Raw genomic sequence first — 21102 nt, forward strand, 5'->3', positions numbered from 1 at the left:
TTTTTCAATTCACAAATCACAACATATCAATATATAACTATTCGACTCATACATCTATTCAATTACTATATCAAAGTACCATACCTTTAATCTTTCTAATATAAAAACAAACCAAATAACTACACAAAATCATGATTCTTCTCCTCTTCTTCAACAGGCAGGGAAACGTATTCTCCAGCAGCAGTTTCCGGCATCAATTTCTCATCGTTTAATTCCTTGCAGTGCATATACAGCACCACATTCGCCACAAGATACTGATTCATCAGTATATATCCCATCACCGAAGTACACGCAGTGAGCAGTATCCTCCACGTTTCGCCTCTGGCTAAAATCATGGCACACCAAACCACCATCCATACAATCACAGTCCCGTAATACATAAGAATCTTCAAAGCTACCCATCTCTCCCCCTTTACTAACTTCGCACTTCTCCTTAGTGTCTCGTAACCCTTTTTCGATTCAACTACTGTTATCACATAAGCTAAACACCAGTTTACTTGTAGCCAAATCAGAATCGGTACAATCACGATCAACCAGAAAATAACCAAAAATAACAAGTGATCCGAGTTTGATCCGAGCTCAATTAGTTCAAGAGATTGAAGAATTCGCACTACAAACACCAAAATCAGGGCGAAAAGAAGAGTGATTGAAATGAAAATGGTTTGCGAAACAATGAAGGTGGTGAGAAGAGGGAAGAAGGAATTTCTCATAGATTTAATAGACGAAAAGACGTTGATCGGTCTATCATAGATCACTTGAACCGCGCTATATGTAGTAGTGCCTACTCCACAGATGAAAAAGAATGTCAAAAACAGAGCATACAGTACAAGTAGAATAGTTTCGGAACTTGAAATTGCGAAAAGTTGAGGAAATTGAAGTTGAGCATAGCTAGTGAAATCATAATCGGGGTGAAATATGGCAAGTTCGAAAGAAGGATAGAGAATTAGAGAGAGAATGATAGGGAAGAGGAATAGGATTGAAATAGCATGAAAATGGCGAACATGAGATCTGAATATTGTTCTGGTTGATTCAATGATTTCATTCCATAAGCTACAGCCATTTTCTGATGAAGTATTCATTATGATGAATTGCTATGAAACTCTAATTCTTTTTTTTTGTAGTTCATATAGGCTATTAGCAATGACTTTTTCTTCATGGACTAACTGTGAGATCAAGAAACATTCAATTAAATAATTTTCCACACGCAAAATAATAATCATTCTCCCTATTTTAATTTATTTGTCTGAGTTTAACTTGATATCGAGTTTAACAATGTAAAATTACTTTTAAATCTTATAATTTTGAACTATTGAATATACCAACATATTTTTTAAACTAGGGGTGTGCATTCGGCTTTTCGATTCGATTTTATACTATTCGATTTGATTTTTTTATATTTGATTTTAAAGAAGTGTAACCCAATCCGAATCAAAATAAAATTTGATTTGGTTTGATTTTTCTCTTTTTGGTTTGGTTACTTTTTAATATAAATTACAAGTAAAGATGTCCAAACATAAGAAAATAAACTAAATCATAATGAAAATAACTAAAAAAGGACAAAAGTGATTATCCAACTTAATTCTAAATATATATATATATATATATATATATATATAAATTTGGTTTTTCGATTTTTCTTTCTCTAAATCCGAAAAAAACCAAAAAATCAAAAAAATAAATTATAAATTCAAAATCAAATCAAGAATCCAAAAAATCAATTCAAATTAGAATTCGATTTGATTTGATTTGTTTTTTCAATTTAATCCAATTAGTGTACACTTCTATTTTACACTTATGACTTAAAAAGTTTAAATTAAAAAGTTAAACAAAATAGAAAAGAGACTTTTTTTTTTTCTAAACAGACTTTAAAAACAAATAAATTAAAATGGAAGAGGTAATATATAATTTTCAACACGCTTTAATTTGAAAATAATAATTTTCCTCATTGGCATTGAAAGTTGCTTCTTATCACCAGCTGTCGTGATAGTAATGTTTTATCCCTATACCGTAGTTTAAACGCAATCTTTTTATAAATTTAAATTATACATCACCGGATGGAAAAATTATTTATCTATAAATGTTTACGTGCAATGATCTCATCTAAAAATACTTATGTGGGTTTGATTTTTTTTTTATGGGTTAAGTATATGAAAATTCTTTTTAATATGAGTGTCAATGAGATTTGATCTAAAAAAAATTGTCTATTTAGATACTATGTTGAAGTATGTGGTTCTTCAATAAGAATTCATGTGACTCATGTGTTATTATTTATTCATGTTTTCCTATTGAATTATAGAATCATCAATAATTTGTTCCTTTTAAACATTTTGTGCATACCTTAGTAATAGGAGTAACTATAATTAATAATAATTATGTGACTCATGTGTTATTATTTATTCATGTTTTCTCTATATATATCGGATGTACAACCCTTAATCAATAAGACTCATTATTATATCATGGTATCAGAGCAAAGGTTAAACTCTTCCAAAACCTAAAAAAAAAACCTAAACCTTCTTCCTCTTCTTCTTCGTTCGCTGCCGATCAAAAAAAAGTTTCTCTTTTCGTCTGCTTCTCTTCATCAACAATGGCAGTCGATCCTCTTGCCACTCTTCCCTCCGGTGTAAAATTGTTTCTTCGCAATCTTCACAATCTCATCCCAGAAAAATTAACCGATCATAATGATTAAAAAAAAGTAACAAGCACACATAATTTTTCTTTCATATTTTGTATTTGTTCAACTAAATTTATGTGTAATATTATTTTCTCTCTCTTGTTAGTTGTAGAAAGTTCTTGTTTTAAAGTAGAAAAGTATATAAATGATTCCCGTATCCATGTGACAAAAAATAAATGGATCCGCACACATATTTTGTTGATTATGCCTCTATCATGATAAAAATTTTCATTTTATCACACCAATATAAATTGTGATGCAATGATGAAATTATTTATGCTTCACCGTTAATTATATGTTATCAAAGGAAAGACTATAGTAGGAATAGACTTCAACATGGAAACATTCTACTTTTCATTTAAGCATTTGTTATCCAAAATCTATTAATCAGATTAATTTAGATTCATATCATACATAGTTTAATGATTCTTTTTTTTAACACTTTTTATCAAAGGAAATCTCATTCTCAAAGTTGGTACTAATTTTTTTTGGTTAAATTATATCTCTTAGTAATTGTAGTAGAAAAATCCTAACATAAACTACAGTTTTGAAAGCAAAAGAAAAAAGATAAATCAGCTAGGATAAAATATTTGTTCAAAAGTTACATGTCAAAGTTTCAACAAATCGAGTGGGTTTCAACTGAATTTCCTTCATAAATAAGATATACTGTACAAATAATGTCAAACGAATACTTTCTGCAACACCTTTGATATAATTGAAGATTTTGTTGTTCAAATGTTTTTGCGAAAAATATCACACCGTGTTGAGTGATTGATACTCATCGCTACATTCATTGTCTCCAATCTCCAAGGGAAATTTTTCGCCATTGAAGTCATTGCAATACATATACAACAGAACGTTTCCAATAAGATACTGATTCATCGTCTTATAAGATATTACTACTGAAATCACTAATACCGGCAATATCCCTACTGAGATGATAATACACTGATAAGATGTACACATTATGAAAAAAAGCATCGAACCAACAATCACCATACCTCCAACCATAAGCCCATAAAATAGCTATTGATTTCACCCCCATTCCCTTCACTAAATACGCGCTTCTCCTCAGTGTCTCGAAGCCCTGTTTTGATTCAACCACTGCTACCACACATAAGCTAATGACCAATTCACCTGTAGCCAAACCAGAATTGGTACGACTACAGCCAACGCGAAAATCAGATTGTATTTGAGTTCAATTAGTCGGGATGTGAAAAGGAGAGTGATTGAAATTAGAATGGTATGAGAAATGATAAAAGTGGAGAGAAGAGGGAAAATCGAATTTCTGATAGATTTAACAGAGGAAACAACGTTGATCGGTCTGTCATAGATTACTTGAACAGTGGTGTAAGTAAATGTGGCTACGGAACAGAGGAAAAACAGGATAAAGTACAGAATACATATAATGAATGCGATAATTTCAAAATTGGAGAGGGAAATATGGGAGTGAATAAGTTTGTCGATCGGGATGAAATAGAGCGAGGTGGAATGAAGGATATATGGTTGGAGCGAAAAGCAAAGGTAAGAGAAAGAGGATTGTAAGTACATCAAAATGCTCTAAATTAGCAATGTTTATGAGAGTAGATATGATACGCCGTAGATTTTTTATTTTTTTTTGAAATATTCAAATAAATAATTTTCATTAATGACATTGGAAGTTTTCTCATTTTACCAAGTTGTGATAGAATAATTCTGGTGTAAAATATTACTATTTATTTTATTTTAGGATAAATTATTAATATAGATATCTTTTCTTTTTTTTTCCTTTTGATAATTGTCCTTTCAATTTTTCAAAATTCCTTATTTTACTTCTAAACTCTCAAACGCTGGATACGTAAATGTTAAACTCTCAAAATCAAAGTTTATTTTTATTTTTTATTTCATTCTATAAATCTCTCTCTATTTTTAGTCACACCATCTTAATCGTTATTTTCTCTTATGATAAGGATATTTTTAGACAAAAAAAGTTTTAAGAGAATACTTATAAGTTTTTTCTTACCTATTTTTAAATATACTCCAAAATTTATAATCAAATATAATAAGTGAACTTTCAAATTTGAACCGTACATTGTAAATTTAAAAAAAGAAAAGTAATAGTAATAGTTATTATTTCGTAATAATTAGGGAAAATGGACAAGTACCCCCCTCAATCTATGCCCGAAATTCCACAGACACACTTATACTATACTAAGGTCCTATTACCCCCTGAGATTATTTTATAAGTAATTTTCTACCTCTTTTTGGCCTACGTGGCACTAGCTTGAAAAAAAAGTCAACCAGTATGGGACCACAAGATAGTGTCACGTAGGCCAAAAAGGGTCAGAAAATTATTAATTAAATAAATTCAGGAAGATAATAGGACCTTAATATATTGTGTCTCTGAGATTTCGGGATAGCTTGAGGGGATAGTTATACATTATCCCTAATAATTAGTATAATATTTTGTAAGTTTTTCATAATTTAAGTTGATTATGGACTCTAACAATTATTCCTTCATCGAAAGTGATTAAGATTCTTATATTATTATTTAATCTTTCCATTGTTTCATAATAACGCTAGATTCATTTTTACCAAAGTTTCATACCATTTGATAATTTTCATTTATTTTCTGGTTTTTTTAATAATCAAATTTCTTTAATGGATTGTGTTTGTTCATGTATCTAATTGATTACTTAATTTTTATTTATTGTGATACATTTATAGATATATTTTATTTCAACTTACATACACACTTCTTTCACAATATTATTGTATCAGATACATTATTATCAACTACAAAATGATAAATTGTAGATATAAAAAAATGTATCTTATTACTTGAAATCAAAATGTTTTGAATTTCAACTTTGTACTTTTAATTATTTAAATTCCATGATATTTATTTTTAATAGATATGATATTAACGATCTAAAATTAATATTCGAAATAAAAGGTACATTGTAGATAAAAAAATGGACAAATAAAAAAAATTATTACATTGTAGATATCTGCTACACTTAATTAAGTAGTACTTATTTATTTAATTTTTATTGTAAAAATTCATTTATGTAGATAAAATTTTCTTATTATAATAACAACAACAATAAACAATATAACAATAATAGTAATAATTATTATCACAATATAACATCCTTTTAATTATATAAAACAAAAATATCTTTGATAAATTCAAAAATTAAAGTATTTTTCTGTAAAATAAAAGATGAAATAACTAAAAGTATTATTAAAAATATATTTATTTAGAAATGAAAAATGATATTGCATTGGTTCTAACCCCATACCTTGTACTTTAAAAATCCAACTTAAACCAATAAGCCAAGCAACTCAATTTAAAGGTAAGCACACAACTGAAGTTGACATTTTGACAGGCAGTTGTGTGCTTATTCTCCTTTCTTATACAGTATAATTTCTTCGTTTTAAATTAATTAAATTGTTGATATATTTTTCGTTTTTTAATATTAATGAATGTTTTTTTATTTTTATCATTCGTTAGTTAGTATTGAAATTAGTTATTACTCTATTCGTCCAAAAATACTTATCCAATATATTAAAAATAGATGTTTAATAATATTTGTCCATTTTATGAAATTCATGGATAATTTTACACTTAGTTTCTAATTTACTTTTATCATTAATTACATACATTTCTCTATTACATTTTTCAAGACGTTGTATTTGTTATAATCAAATAGTGATATGTGTCAAGTCAATAGTGAACAATTGTTGTTGACATTAAAAGTAATTAATATTTAAATATTTTAATCATAAATTTAACAATAATTAATAAAAACAAAAATAAAAATTTATATATCTAATTTATATCTTAATCTTCTTTTGTTAAAGAATATAAAATAGATCAATAAATTTAATCATAGAGTAGTTAATTAATATGGTGTCCTTAATTGTAGTGTAGCATATGATTACATTGACTTTCCATTACAAAGAATATATATAAATGCTTAGCCTCTTTTTTGGACTTCACTTGGTTTCCTTACAAGGTACATTTCACTTGGCTAAATGGCAAAAATGTCCTAATAGTATACTTTCTCGTTTCAATTTATTTGTTTTATTTTTTAGAAAAGAAATTAAGAATTTTTTTAATTAAAACTTATTATATTACATATTTAAGACTATAAATTCTACATTTCTTATATTTTAAATTACAAAATTTAAAAGTGTTCTTCATTTGAATACATGATAAAATATTCATATTACATATTTTTGAAATGTTTTTGTACCTATTCATAAGTGTCTTCACATAAATAAATTAAATACATGAAATAGGTTTCTTCCTTTATTAATAATATACACATCAATTGAAACGCCAGCTTTTACAACTTATTGATGTTAAAACATATAATTTTTTTTAAAAGTTTACTCACTTTAAATAATTAACTTATCTACTTGCTTAAGAACAAACGGAAAAGCCTTGCAAAAACATTTACTCGAAAATCTCTGATAGCAACCCAATTATTATGTATCCAGATGCTCAATCAACCATATCATAGTTCGATTTTCACTAAATAATAATATTCTCTGTTCTAATTTATGTGACATGTTTTGTTTATTGAGTGTTAAACAATTTAAATTTGACCGAGAATTTCTTTATGGAATCTTCAAATTTTTTAAAATGAAATTTATATATTTGTAAAATATATAATTGACAATTCAAAATATTTATGAAAAACTATCAAAAGATAAACTTATTTAAATCTTGAAATTCAAAACGTATCAGATAAATCGAGATTAAAAAAAAAAGTAATAATATTGGGATACTCACACGGCGTACGTGTTTCATACATGCATAGTCAAATTGTAATAAATGTAATTGGGCACATCACGTACGCATTCCGTTACCATATATAGTTGCCTTTTTACGTAATTCCCATACTCCAAAGTCCAAATTTTTTATTCTTTTTGTAATCTCATATTCACTTTTTTTTTTTTTTTTTTTGAATCTTCTTCCTCTTCATTCACGTTATTCTCCTTTTACTTCATGAATAATAGTTAACACATTGTTCGTTTTGTTCTTTTAATCATTCCCCATCACATTATTCACTTTCGTTTTTCATTTGAGTCTCTGTTTTTTCGTGTGCAACTACTCGTTTTTACAAAGCAGAGCCGTTTGATTGAATCTACTGAAAGATATATACGTAGTACATTCATTGCCCGTCTTGTTGGACCAGACCCTAAGTGTAATGTTATTGGTTCAATTTTTGAGTTTTGAGCTGAAGATATGCAGATCTGATGAAATGTGATTTCAGATATTAAGTTTTTGTGTTTTGAGGGGAAATTGGGTAATTTGGTGAGAAATGGAAGCTGCGAATTTGACTGGATTGAGTCCGAGATTGAAATCAATTTCATTGGAGAGAGATAAAAATGATGATCCAGAATTCGAAAATTCCGAATTGGAGGAAGATAGGCATTTTCATTCTATGGATGCGTTGGAGATTTTGAAGGAAACTGTAACGATTCTTCGGTATAATCCTATTGGTTTTTTGTCAATTGCTGCATTGTTAATTTGCCCTGTTTCTGCTGTTCTGTTGTCTAATGTGTTAGTTGATCAGTACGTTGTGAAGAAATTGATGATACGATTGTTGTTTCTGGCTAAATCGAGTGGGCTTCCACTAAAGCCTTTTATCAATCAGTCGTGTCAAAAGTTCTCTGAAATGGTGATTTCAGCTGTTGTGTGTTTTCCGTTGTATGTGAGTTTGTTGCTTTTGTCTAAAGCTGCTATAGTGTACTCTGTTGATTGTACTTACTCGAGGAAGAATTTCGATGGTAAAAAGTTTTATATCATTGTCACCAAGATTTGGAAGCGTATCTTGGTGACTTATATTTGGGTGTGTATGGTGATTACTGGTTGTCTCACGTTGTTTCTTGTACTACTCGTGGCTGTGAGCAGTGCCTTCTCTGTAATAGGGTTCCCTCCAGACTTGATTTTGTACACCGCGATGATTGTTGGGATTATATTCTCTATAATCTTAGCAAATGCTATGATAATTTGCAATATTGCTGTTGTGATCTCTGTTTTGGAGGATGATTCTGGACCGGAGGCGTTGCTTAGGTCTAGTTCTCTCATCAAGGGGCAGACACAAGTTGGGCTATTGATATTTCTCGGATCGACTATTGGGATGACATTTGTGGAGGGTTTGTTTGAGCATAGAGTGAAGATAATAAGCTATGAAGATGGATCTTCGAGGATATGGGAAGGGCCTCTTCTGGTAATATTGTACTCTTTTGTGATGCTTATTGACTCTATGATGAGTACTGTTTTTTACTTCAGCTGTAAATCATATAGAATGGAAGCCTCAAATGAAGAAAGTTTGCCTGTATTAGAAGCCTTGGCGATTTCTTCAGCATTAGCAGAAGTCCAATAACAACATGTTTGAGACTTGAGACTACGTCTTGTAAAGAAAGATTTCTCTATGAACGTTGACACGGAATTATTAGATTATCAGAAGAAAAGTTCGACTGAAATCTATATATATAGCATAACTACTTCAAATGATGTACCATAATGGAGTGTTGTTGTCTTACATGAATCAAAAGAAGATGTTTTGTAAAGGGTCTGTTAATGCTTCATTGTTTACAATATGCTGCGAGCGATAATTAATTGAAGTTTCTCAGATAGTAAACAGAGTGCATTTAAAACGAGTTGCTTTCGATAACATTCTTCCTTGTTTAGAAGCTAAGCTTTAGTTTCTATTGCTGTCAATTTCTTGAAATGATGTTGTTCTTATTTTGGATGGTCTCAAACAACCTTCTGAAGCAAATAGAAGGCAGAGAGAAGATTTTGAACAAGTGATTGGTTTCAACTTTGAGAATAATGAGCTGAAAATGCGAGTTAATACCTCAGATGGTCACTCAACTGTGCACACTTCTCTCAGAAAGTCACTCAACTTTCAATTTTCACTCAAAAGTCACTCAACTATTGCTTTCTTTCTCAGAAAGTCACTCAACTATCCACTCTTTCCTCAAAAAGTCACTCAATCTATTAAATTATTTTTTAATTAAAATTGTTGATATTAATTATTTATATAACAAATCAAAAATTTTAAAAATAAATTAAATCATTTAGTGATCCATCCACCTGACCCGACCTATTAAAAAATATGATAGGACTCATTTTATTTTGTCTTTAATCCTAAATTAATCCCTCTCTTTAAACCTTGAATTAGGATTAAAGACAAAATAAAATGAGTCATATCATATTTTTTAATGGGTCGAGTTAGGTGGGCGGATCACTAAATGGTTTAATGGTATTTTTAATTTTTAAAAATTTTGGTTTGTTATAGAAATAATTAATATCAATAAATTTTAATTAAAAAAACAATTTAATAGATTGAGTGACTTTTTGAGGAAAAAGTGGATAATTGAGTGACTTTTGAATTAAAATTCAAAGTTGAGTGACTTTCTGAGAAATAAGTGCATACTTGAGTGACTTTTGAGTGAAAATTGAAAGTTGAGTGACTTTCTGAGAGAAGAGTTGACAGTTGAGTGACCATCGGAGGTATTAACTCCTGAAAATGCCAATCGAGTCTTCAATTAAAAAAAAAGGGACAAGTGGGTCCTTATTCTTATAAACATATTTTCTGATTTTTAATATTAAAAAAAAAGGACTAAATTATTTATTTTAAAAACTTAGGTACTTAAACTATTAATCTTAAAAACTTAGGTACTTAAAAGACTAAATTGAAAGGGAAACTTTAGAACTTTCAAATTTTTTTGCTTTCACTTTCGTATGGGGAAACGGGAACAACGGGCCAGGGAGACGAAGCAACTAAAATTTCAACTTTTTAGCTTTTTCAAGTTCAAAATTTTCTATTGTGTTTATCCTGATCTCAAAGGTAAATTTTCTTTTCTTTTTTCATTTCAAAATATTGGAACTAGGGTTTCATAAAGAAAAAAATTATTATCATCAAACTGTATTTTTATTTTATTTTACATTGCATTTATTCCGTCTGAAGTTAAAATTAACTCAAAAAATCTGTATAAAATTATTTTATGTTAACGATTTAGTCAATACAATTTAGTGATTTTAGCCACCAACTTTCGTAGTTGTCCGACAACTAGTGAAGTTGTTTATAGAAATAATTAGACATATTTTCAGATGCAAAATGATCTGACAATTGCATGTAGTTGTCATACGACTAGATAAGTTGTTTCCACAACTACGACAGTTGTTAGACAACTGTGTTCAGTTGTTGGACAACTGTGTTCAGTTGTTGATCAATTGATTAGTTGTAGGACAAATAATATAATTATTGATATTTAATATACTATAATTACACATTTTTTTATTGACTCTATTAATTTAATTTTATATCATTTACTAACTTTTTAACTATTTCGGTATAAATATAATGCCTCAAAATAAGAGAAAAAGAATTGGAACATCTTCATCCAATTCAGCTGCTGGAGAAAACGTTGAGAGCTATACTGCTGCTAAGAAAAGAGGTATTGCAACAATTATAACTAGTAAGAACAGCGATAACTTATTAGTAGAAGAAAAAAGTGATGAAAATAGTGGAAACCAATCTAGTGAGGAAGAAAAAGGTGATGAAAGTGAAAACAACGTAAATAACACAAATTCAAGCGAAAAAGAAACAGATGATGAGAGTGATGGAGATAAATCTGGTGGAGAAGAAAAAGGTGATGAAAGTGAAAGTGAAAGTGAAGAATCAGTTGAAAAAGAAGAAGAAGATCTTGAATCCTCTCCAGATCATGTCAAAATAATTTCCAATGGTACGTATAAATTTGAGACTCACTTGATTGTGTCTGGGTCTTACGATTCTAGAATCAATGCGAGAGTCGGTTTTGGAGTTCAATTTGTCGAGTTTAGAAAAATTCTAATCCCACAAAAAATTGAAAATGATTTCAAGAAATCTTGCTTTGTTCACTTTTTGAAGTTGGATAAAGATGTAGCAGTTTAACTTCCAATGAAGTTAGTACATAGTCTTAATCTTCTGAAAAGAAAAAAGAATTATAATGGTTTGCCAATCTGCTTTGGCATTAATGAATTCGCTATTATGACTGGAAATTATTTTGACATGATCTCCGAATTCTGCTGTTCTCATAGAAAAAATGTGTGATCCAAGCTTAACGTAATATTCTCACTTATCTTTATTGGTACTAATTCTCCACTTTGATCGCCAAGTATAACGTGTAGGATTCTCTACCCATGCACCATGAACAAAGTTGTCGACAACTCCACAATTGTTGAGACAACTTCTATTAGCCTCGGACAACTAAAGACAGTTGTTGGACATCAACATGAACATTTAACTATTTCAATAGACAACTTCGACAGCCGCCGAACAACAACAAAAGTTGTTGACTGAAACAACCACTTTGAGTTCACTAAACAACTTAAAAATGGACACAAAGTACTTTACTTATTAATAATGCTCTTTTTAGTTTATTCAAAGCTCAAACAAAACAAATGCAGTACAAAAAATTCGGGTCTCAAAAAACTCAAACATATATATATTGTGACACTCTTTTTTTCATAAATTTTTTTTGATAGATCTTCTTAATAAAAGCAAATTCTTTTTTGCAGATGAAGATGAAGAAAAAGAAAAAGAAAAGATTGAAAAATGTACCTGCCGTTGAGAAGAGAATCGTTGGAATGATGATCCCAAGTTTAGCGCCCTTTTTTTTTTTTTGTCTATTTTGGTAAAATTTAGATATTTTAAGATAAAAAATATAGAGGTAAAAGTGTAAAAGTAAAAAGTTTGGGGCTTTTGAAAAAGTATATTTTAACCTAATAAATATTATTTATTCATTTGTCACTTTTACTCAATATTTAAGACTTAAAAGGACTATAACCTAATTGAATAACTTATTTGTCTCTTTTAATACACTACCCCTTCAGCTTTCATTGTTGACTTCTTTTATACTACTAGTATATGGGCACGTGCGTTGCACGTTTACTTCATAACGATGAATAAAATAACAAACGATTTAACTTTTAAAAAAATATTTGTAGTGTATAGTTAACTTGAAGAACTTTTTTTTGCATTTAGTCCTCCCTTTATTATAATTTTGATATAGAAATTTTATATTTGTTTTAAAAGACAAAATAAAGTAGCAAAAACAAACATAGAGGAACCCTATCTTATGATTAACTTCCTTAAAATATCTTTTTTTGTCTAATAGAATAGAGTAAAAATATTGAAATTCTTCCTTAAAATGTCTTTCTTGTCTCGTAGAATAGAGTAAAAATGTTTAAATTAAATTAATAGATACACAAGATATACATTTTAAGAAGATAAAATGTTTGACATTAATTAATTAGTAAAAGATGAAATTCTTCTTCTTATTAAGTAGAATACAATTAAGTAATTCAAATTTATAAATAAGAAACTTATTAGAAGGAAATAACCAAAGATCTAAAGTGCAATGATTGGTATTTAAACTATGTAATTGTACAAATAAAATATTAGTGTTTAATTAAATAAATCAAATTTTAATTTAATCAAGAGAAAAAATGAAAATATTAGTATTCTTAGAATTAAAATTTTGTATTTTACATTTTTTTGTTAAAAAATTGATAGGAGAAATATTTGGTCAAAGGATAAAAAATCTTCTAACTTCTTAAGCATTTTGGTGTAGCATTTTTTTGACTTTGGCATTTGGATCTCATGAATGAAAATTGTCTAAAAACTATAGATTTTATCCACAAGCACAAGCAAGAATAATTTTTTACAAATATTTAAAATTTAAGATGCAAAGATGTAATTATTAATAATTTGAAATTAGAATATCTTGTAGTCATTAATTGTTTTACATGCCATATACACTATTTTTATGATTGTATTTGTCTCATTTTCTAAAACAAAAAATACACCCCTAAAACAAAATTACAAATACAAAAAAAAAGTATCATATATAGCGGCAAGTTTAGCATAAGGCTGTCAACGAAAAATAAAAAAAATCTAAGACTATTTTTTCCTTTTTTTATTATTGATAATGCAAATTGAAACAAAGTTATAGTAATAAACATTCAAGTTTTGACCATAAAAAAAGTTATAATCTTTGGAAGTCAAGTTAATGGTAGTGGTATTCAACTACATAAATGGAGGGGTCTTATCATAGTTCTGATCTCGACAAATAAGTTAAAAAAAACAAATGCATCAAGCTTCGATATTCTAGTAATTAAAGTGTTATTCATTCCTATAATCACATTATTCCTTGTAATCTTGACACAAATCCTCTTGCCTTGAAATTTTCTTCACTTGATTAAAACTTCTCTAGTCTTCCACACACAAAAATTGTACGACATATAAATCTTTCTATGCAAATAATGTTAAAATATTTGTATTTATAGGAAAAAATATAGCTTTAGAATATGAAGATTCACTTAAAAATTGAAAGGTCAAGAGTTACAAAAATTAAAGACAAACAATAATTAAGAACATAAATTAATTTAGAAGATAATCTATATACATGTATCTATTTAAAAGGTAAATAATTTTAAGAAAATAAATTAAATTAGATATTTAGTTAAGAATTATTCTAAAGAAGTGCAAAAGTCATTAACATTTTTATTAAAATAATGTAATTTAATATTTAAATTAAACAGTTAAATATTTTCGTAACATTTTAATTTATAATAAGGGTAAAATCGTAATTCAACTTTTAACTTTTTTGATTCCCTCTTATAATAATACTAGTTTCTGAGGACGTGCTTCGCACGTGTGTTTCATGTAAATTTTTATAGATACGTTAGAATGACTAAAATCTCATGGAAATATATATATATAATTATAATGAATAATAAAATGTATCAATTACAAAATTCAAAGACTTACGGCAATAAAACATTCATAGAAAACTAAATTAAGAAGTCTAAAAGAGTGAAAAAAAGACAAAAAGAAACTATATATATATAAGTAAAAATACAATATAGACATTATTCTTATAAGATTGATGTATATAGATGAAAATATAAGTACAAAATTAGTACATAACTCTCTGAGTTTTTATCGACTCCTTTCATATCCTATCAAAATTCAAGAGTCTTCATCATCTGTTTTTACTATAGAATAAAAATAATAGCCTAATAATCTTCATAGGGGTTTCATGAGATAAAGAAGTTGAATTTATATAAATAGAATAGAAAGGAATATCAAAAGATATCTTAAATTTTTAGTTTAAATGTTTGGAGGTTATGAATATGAAAAGATGAGAGTTATGAATATTAAGAGTATAAAAGTTAAATAAGTAATTAGAAAATAATAATAAATAAATGAAGAATATGAAAAAAAATTAAAGTTAGCAAACCATGTAAAAAGAACAACTAAAGTTCTTATCATGTAATTAAGCATTAATGAATTTAAATTTGTGAAGAGAGAGTCATTTTTAATAATAATCAAGAGGACATTATCAATATGCGTCTCTATTTTGTAGATTTGCACCCTTTAAGTTATTAAATTTCGTTATTTATCATAAAGGATAATACTTTATCCACATCAATTATATTATTCATGAGAGAGGGTTAAGGAAAAAGTTATAAGAAGAGGAAAAGAAATTTAGGTAAAGATTTTTTTAAAAAAAAATTATAACTATTATATACATATAGATTATAGATGATAAATATTAATAGATTAGATATTTAATTAGGAATTAATCTTAGGAAGTTTAAAAGTCATTAACATTTAATTAAATTTATACAATCAAATATTTAAATATTTTAACAATTTAATTTATAGAAAGGGTAAAATCATAATTCAACTTTCAATTTTTTTGTTCATGCTTTTAGTAATACTAGTCTTCGAGCACGTGCGTTGCACGTGTATCTCAAATAAAAATTAATAAAATAAATAAATGAAAAAGTATGTAATAAACTATTAGGAGAACATGATGTTTTTTTCGAGTGTTCTCTCGATATTTTCGATCTATTGCACATTAGATAAGTCTCCAAAGCTTACCCATTTATAAGCAATTAAATGTACAGACAGTCATCAACAAGTAAAATTTCCAAGAAAGACACATCAAGTTAATGAATTAAAAAGGGAAAATGTGACGTTACTTAAAGTCTTCTTGTATCCTTCATGTGTGTCGTTACAAATGTAACTACTTCCTTAAAAACTTTCAGGTATACCCAGACTTACATTTACAGGCTTACAACTACTATCCATCACTGTTAGAGAAGACTTGGAGTTGCTACATTTGTTGAAGAAAATGTGATATATTTTGGTAGCAAACAACTGCAATTTCTCAATTTATTATTATTAGTTTAAAAGTTTATAACATGGTTTCTTTTTCTGCGGGAAACTATGCGTAGAGAGTTTCAAATAGAGTTGATCATCATTCAGCATCAAACCATATGTGTACAACAACATTCAATTTTTGATATGTGATATTATACCTTTCAAGCTATTTATTTTACCTATTAAAAAAAATAGAAAGTTTTCATTCAAATGAAGTTAGCAAATCAAATGGAAAAATCTAGACTTCATAATAAGATTGTACCTGAAAATTTGAAGACTCTTTTGTACCCACTTAACAATGGAAGCTTGTGTTGAATGACTAATATTGAGTATGTTTATATAGTGTAGTCTTGAAGATTTGTTGATAAAAACTCTTTGATATTCCTCAATTACTTAATTTGATTCCTTTCAACTTCTCATAATTAGCAAAATACGTTTCAACTTCTATATTAATTGAAACTTTATTAGTGTTCATCCTATTTGTTTCACACATAGTAATTGAATAGACTGCTGAACTTCTTATTTTGCTCCTCTATTATGTAATTCAAATATTACTATTTAATTAGATATTTAATTTATATTTGGGTAAAGTATTTTATGACTTTTTAATTTAGTATAGGGGCAAAACAGTAATTCAACTTTACACTTTAGAGCTTCATGCTTATAATAATACTAGTTTCAGGACACGTCCGTTGTACGTGTATCCCATGTTATTTTTTTTAAATTCATTATAACAATTAGAATTCTACATATACATGCATGAAACGAATAACAAAATGCGACAATTACAAATAAAATTATAAAATTGTGACAAAAAATCAAATGAGAAATCTTATTTTAATGTATAAATTTATCAACAAACTGTAAATTTAGAACTTTAGATAGTAATTAGCCAATTTGCATTATATAGTCACAAAAGAATAACTTTAGCCTAAATAAAAATACAATTAATAGAATTATAAATTTATGGAAAATCAAATTAAAGAAGTTTAATCACAATAACATCAAATAAGAAATCTTATTTTAATGTATAAAATTTATCAACAAACTGTAAATTTAGAACTTTTGATAGTAATTAGCCAATTTGCATTATATATAGTCACAAAAGATAACTTTAGCCTAAGTAAAAATACAATTAAAACAATCAGAAATTTATGAAAAATCAAATTAAATAAGTTTAATAGAGAGAAAACACATATACAAAATAAAGAAAGAAAAAAACATGCGACAACATACACATTCTTTTGAAGGCTCTAGTCGTAACAATAAGTATATAGAAAAAGATATACAAATCACTATATATTTTTTTCAAATTTTCGTAGATACTTCTCCCATAAACAATTATAATTCAAGAGACTTCTTCATTTAGTTAAAGTATGAATCAAATAAAACAATAATGATATAAGCGGCACTATTTAAACTATAGAATGAAAAAATTAACCTTAATTAGAATACTCATGAAACAAATAAAGATGTAAATGGAATAAAAATAGGGTAATAAGATGGTGTAAGTTACGAAGATGAATATATTATTCCTTATCACAATGAAAAGAAAGAATACAATAACTGCAATTATTATTCAAAATAATAGTAGCAATTAAAGTTGCACCAAATAATTTGTCTAAAGTATTATCTATGAAACATTGCAAATCTTTAGTGAGCATTGATTATGGTCTTTATATACTGATTTAACTCAATGGTCCCATAATAAAATAATTTATGTTTTAGTATAAAGAAAAATATTCAAAAAATTGGAACTATTTTAGTCGTTAAAAGGGTAGAAATGCCTAATATTTATTTATGAATATTGTCTTTCAACTTTTTGACTTTAACCATTTTTTTAATATTTAGTGTGGCATATAGAATCATTACTATTTATAAATAAATATTTTTTAATATTTTGATTTAACACATGATAGAATGATAATCCAATTTTATACTTTGTTGTTTCAATCTTTTTTTACCCTTCAACCAAAAACAAGCTCCATAGGAAAAAAAATGGACAAATACAATGAGAACTTATCACACGGTGTAATATAACACCAAAAGATTGAAGAGAAGACACCATATCAGAAAGAAAATTTATGCATTAGGATTGTATCATATATAGCCAAAAAGAACATACACAATAAAATTAATTTTATACTATGACAGAAAATCAAAGAAATATAAAAAATATTATGAACAACATATATCAAAATTGTAGTCCACCTTACTTTTTTTTCCTATTAATATACCAACATATTATTTAAATATAACAAAAAATCATTTAATATAGAAGAAAGAATAATATAATTAACAAAACTAAAACGGAAAGCAACAAGGAATTTTTTTTAGCTAAATTGTAACTTACTCTTTCAATAATACGTTCGTCTAAATGTCAAAATAGCACTTCCAAATGTATTAGAACCATATTGTGCCATCATATAGTTTCATGCAATAGAGAAGACCAAGAAAATTTTCGAGAAAAGGGTTGGAATATGAATCTTCTACTTTTGAATGCTGTTGATTTGTGTTGTTATTTTCTTTCTCCATGTCTTAAATATCTATACATTTTAATAATATGTGGAAGATGAAAATAATTCAAGTTAATTGGAAAGGCTGAAGTAACATATGAAATGAAGTTCAAAAAAGTCATCTTTTCATTTACCATGTTCATTGTAATTAATGTAAGTTAAGTAGTATCTTCAAAATTTAAAGCTGAAAAAACCTTTCAACTTCAGTAATTAAGTGATGCATGAATAAATAGGAGTAATAAAAAGACTTAAGAAAATCTCATCCTTTGTTTTACTTATTGAAAGTCATTGATTGGATAAATTAAAAGTTTCTCCATAATTTAAATACTTAAGAAAATAAAATAGAAGAATATGATACATACATATCATTGTGTAATTAAAATATATATATTTAATTAAACAATAAATTAAATTTTAATTTAATAAAAGGGCAAAATAGTAATTCAACTTTACACTATAGAGCTTCATGCTTATAATAATACTAGTCTTCGGGCACGTGCGTTGCACGTGTATCTCAAATAAAAATCAATAAAAAAATAAATGAAAAAGTATGTAATAAACTATTAGGAGAACATGATGTTTTTTTCGAGTGTTCTCTCGATATTTTCGATCTAGTGCACATTAGATAAGTCTCCAAAGCTTACCCATTTATAAGCAATTAAATGTACAGACAGTCATCAACAAGTAAAATTTCCAAGAAAGACACATCAAGTTAATGAATTAAAAAGGGAAAATGTGACGTTACTTAAAGTCTTCTTGTATCCTTAATGTGTGTCGTTACAAATGTAACTACTTCCTTAAAAACTTTCAGGTATACCCAGACTTACATTTACAGGCTTACAACTACTATCCATCACTGTTAGAGAAGACTTGGAGTTGCTACATTTGTTGAAGAAAATGTGATATATTTTGGTAGCAAACAACTGCAATTTCTCAATTTATTATTATTAGTTTAAAAGTTTATAACATGGTTTCTTTTTCTGCGGGAAACTATGCGTAGAGAGTTTCAAATAGAGTTGATCATCATTCAGCATCAAACCATATGTGTACAACAACATTCAATTTTTGATATGTGATATTATACCTTTCAAGCTATTTATTTTACCTATTAAAAAAATTAGAAAGTTTTCATTCAAATGAAGTTAGCAAATCAAATGGAAAAATCTAGACTTCATAATAAGATTGTACCTGAAAATTTGAAGACACTTTTGTACCCACTTAACAATGGAAGCTTGTGTTGAATGACTAATATTGGGTATGTTTATATAGTGTAGTCTTGAAGATTTGTTGATAAAAACTCTTTGATATTCCTCAATTACTTAATTTGATTCCTTTTAACTTCTCATAATTAGCAAAATACGTTTCAACTTCTATATTAATTGAAACTTTATTAGTGTTCATCCTATTTGTTTCACACATAGTAATTGAATAGACTGCTGAACTTCTTATTTTGCTCCTCTATTATGTAATTCAAATATTACTATTTAATTAGATATTTAATTTATATTTGGGTAAAGTATTTTATGACTTTTTAATTTAGTATAGGGGCAAAACAGTAATTCAACTTTACACTTTAGAGCTTCATGCTTATAATAATACTAGTCCTGTACACGTGCGTTGCACGTGTGTCTCGTGTTAGTCCATGTTTACTCATTTGAATATATATATATATATATATATATATATATATATATATATATATATAAACCTAAAAAAATTTAACAAGTTAAGTTAGGCTTGCACAATATTTAGAGAGTCTACTGTTTGTATTTTAAAGAATAAATATGTGGTATAGATGCAACAAATATTATAATATATATTTGATATAATATTTATTACGATTATGATTATATTTAATTTGTCTTTCACAAAATTATAATATTAGTATGTAATAAAATGATTATTGCTTTTGAAGGCCCTCAATATGATGATGGATTGCTATAAATTTGATATTAAAGAATGATATAAATACATGTGCATATAAGAATAAACTCTTCTTATCTATGGCAAATTTATAAGTGGTTCGATATCTGAAATGTGATTTCTCGTATACTCAAATATAAGATAATTCCTCATTTTAAATTGTAATCCCCTTCTTCACTTCACAAAATTAAATCGTTAATGAGTGACACTCATTCAATATTTTATGATGTCATAATGATCCAACACTTGAAAGCGGTAAAAGTTATTTAAAACTCTCATCTCAGGTTGCAGATTTGTTAATTTGGAGAATCATAGTTAAAGGATGAATTTTAAGAAATTGTTAGACTAATTTAATTTTTAATTATATTTCTATTTTATAAAGTTTGTATTGAACTACTAATAGATGTTAAAATTGAAACATGATTATCGTGTTAGATTTTGTAAGAACTATATTTAATCAAATAAAATAACTAAAAAATTCTTTATAATGAGATTTAAGAATAATAGAAAATTTCAAATTGCACTTGAAAAAATTCTTTCTTAATCATGAATACGAGCTTACTATTTAAATCACGAAAGACGATTTCTCATAGCCTATTTAATAATTGATTTCTCAAATAGAAACTAAAACACATTATACAATCTACAAGCTATAATTTTCTTTAAAATGAAAATTGTTAAACAAAATAATATAACATGCAACCAAAGCTAAACAAATTAATTAACATTGCATCAAACGGTTAGTTAGATGTGATTTACACTCCTAGCG

At 27.2% G+C, this 21102-nt stretch overlaps 3 protein-coding genes across 3 annotated transcripts; 2 read left to right on the plus strand and 1 right to left on the minus strand.

The window, feature by feature from the left end:
- LOC101256182 (uncharacterized) lies at positions 1-1860 on the minus strand. Its single transcript, XM_004239047.5, has one exon. The coding sequence runs from the start codon at positions 1077-1079 to the stop codon at positions 120-122; it is 960 nt and encodes a 319-aa protein (XP_004239095.2). The 5' UTR covers positions 1080-1860; the 3' UTR covers positions 1-119.
- Positions 1861-7557: 5697 nt separating this feature from the next.
- Positions 7558-9348, plus strand: LOC101256486 (uncharacterized). The gene has a single exon (XM_004239048.5). It carries the CDS (start codon positions 7990-7992, stop codon positions 9055-9057), a length of 1068 nt encoding a protein of 355 aa, XP_004239096.2. The 5' UTR covers positions 7558-7989; the 3' UTR covers positions 9058-9348.
- Positions 9349-11043: 1695 nt separating this feature from the next.
- LOC138348464 (probable methyltransferase PMT25) lies at positions 11044-11613 on the plus strand. The gene has a single exon (XM_069297662.1). The coding sequence runs from the start codon at positions 11044-11046 to the stop codon at positions 11611-11613; it is 570 nt and encodes a 189-aa protein (XP_069153763.1).
- Positions 11614-21102: the final 9489 nt, after the last annotated feature.

This window comes from Solanum lycopersicum, chromosome 5 (assembly GCF_036512215.1).
Source record: "Solanum lycopersicum chromosome 5, SLM_r2.1".
NCBI lineage: Eukaryota > Viridiplantae > Streptophyta > Magnoliopsida > Solanales > Solanaceae > Solanum > Solanum lycopersicum.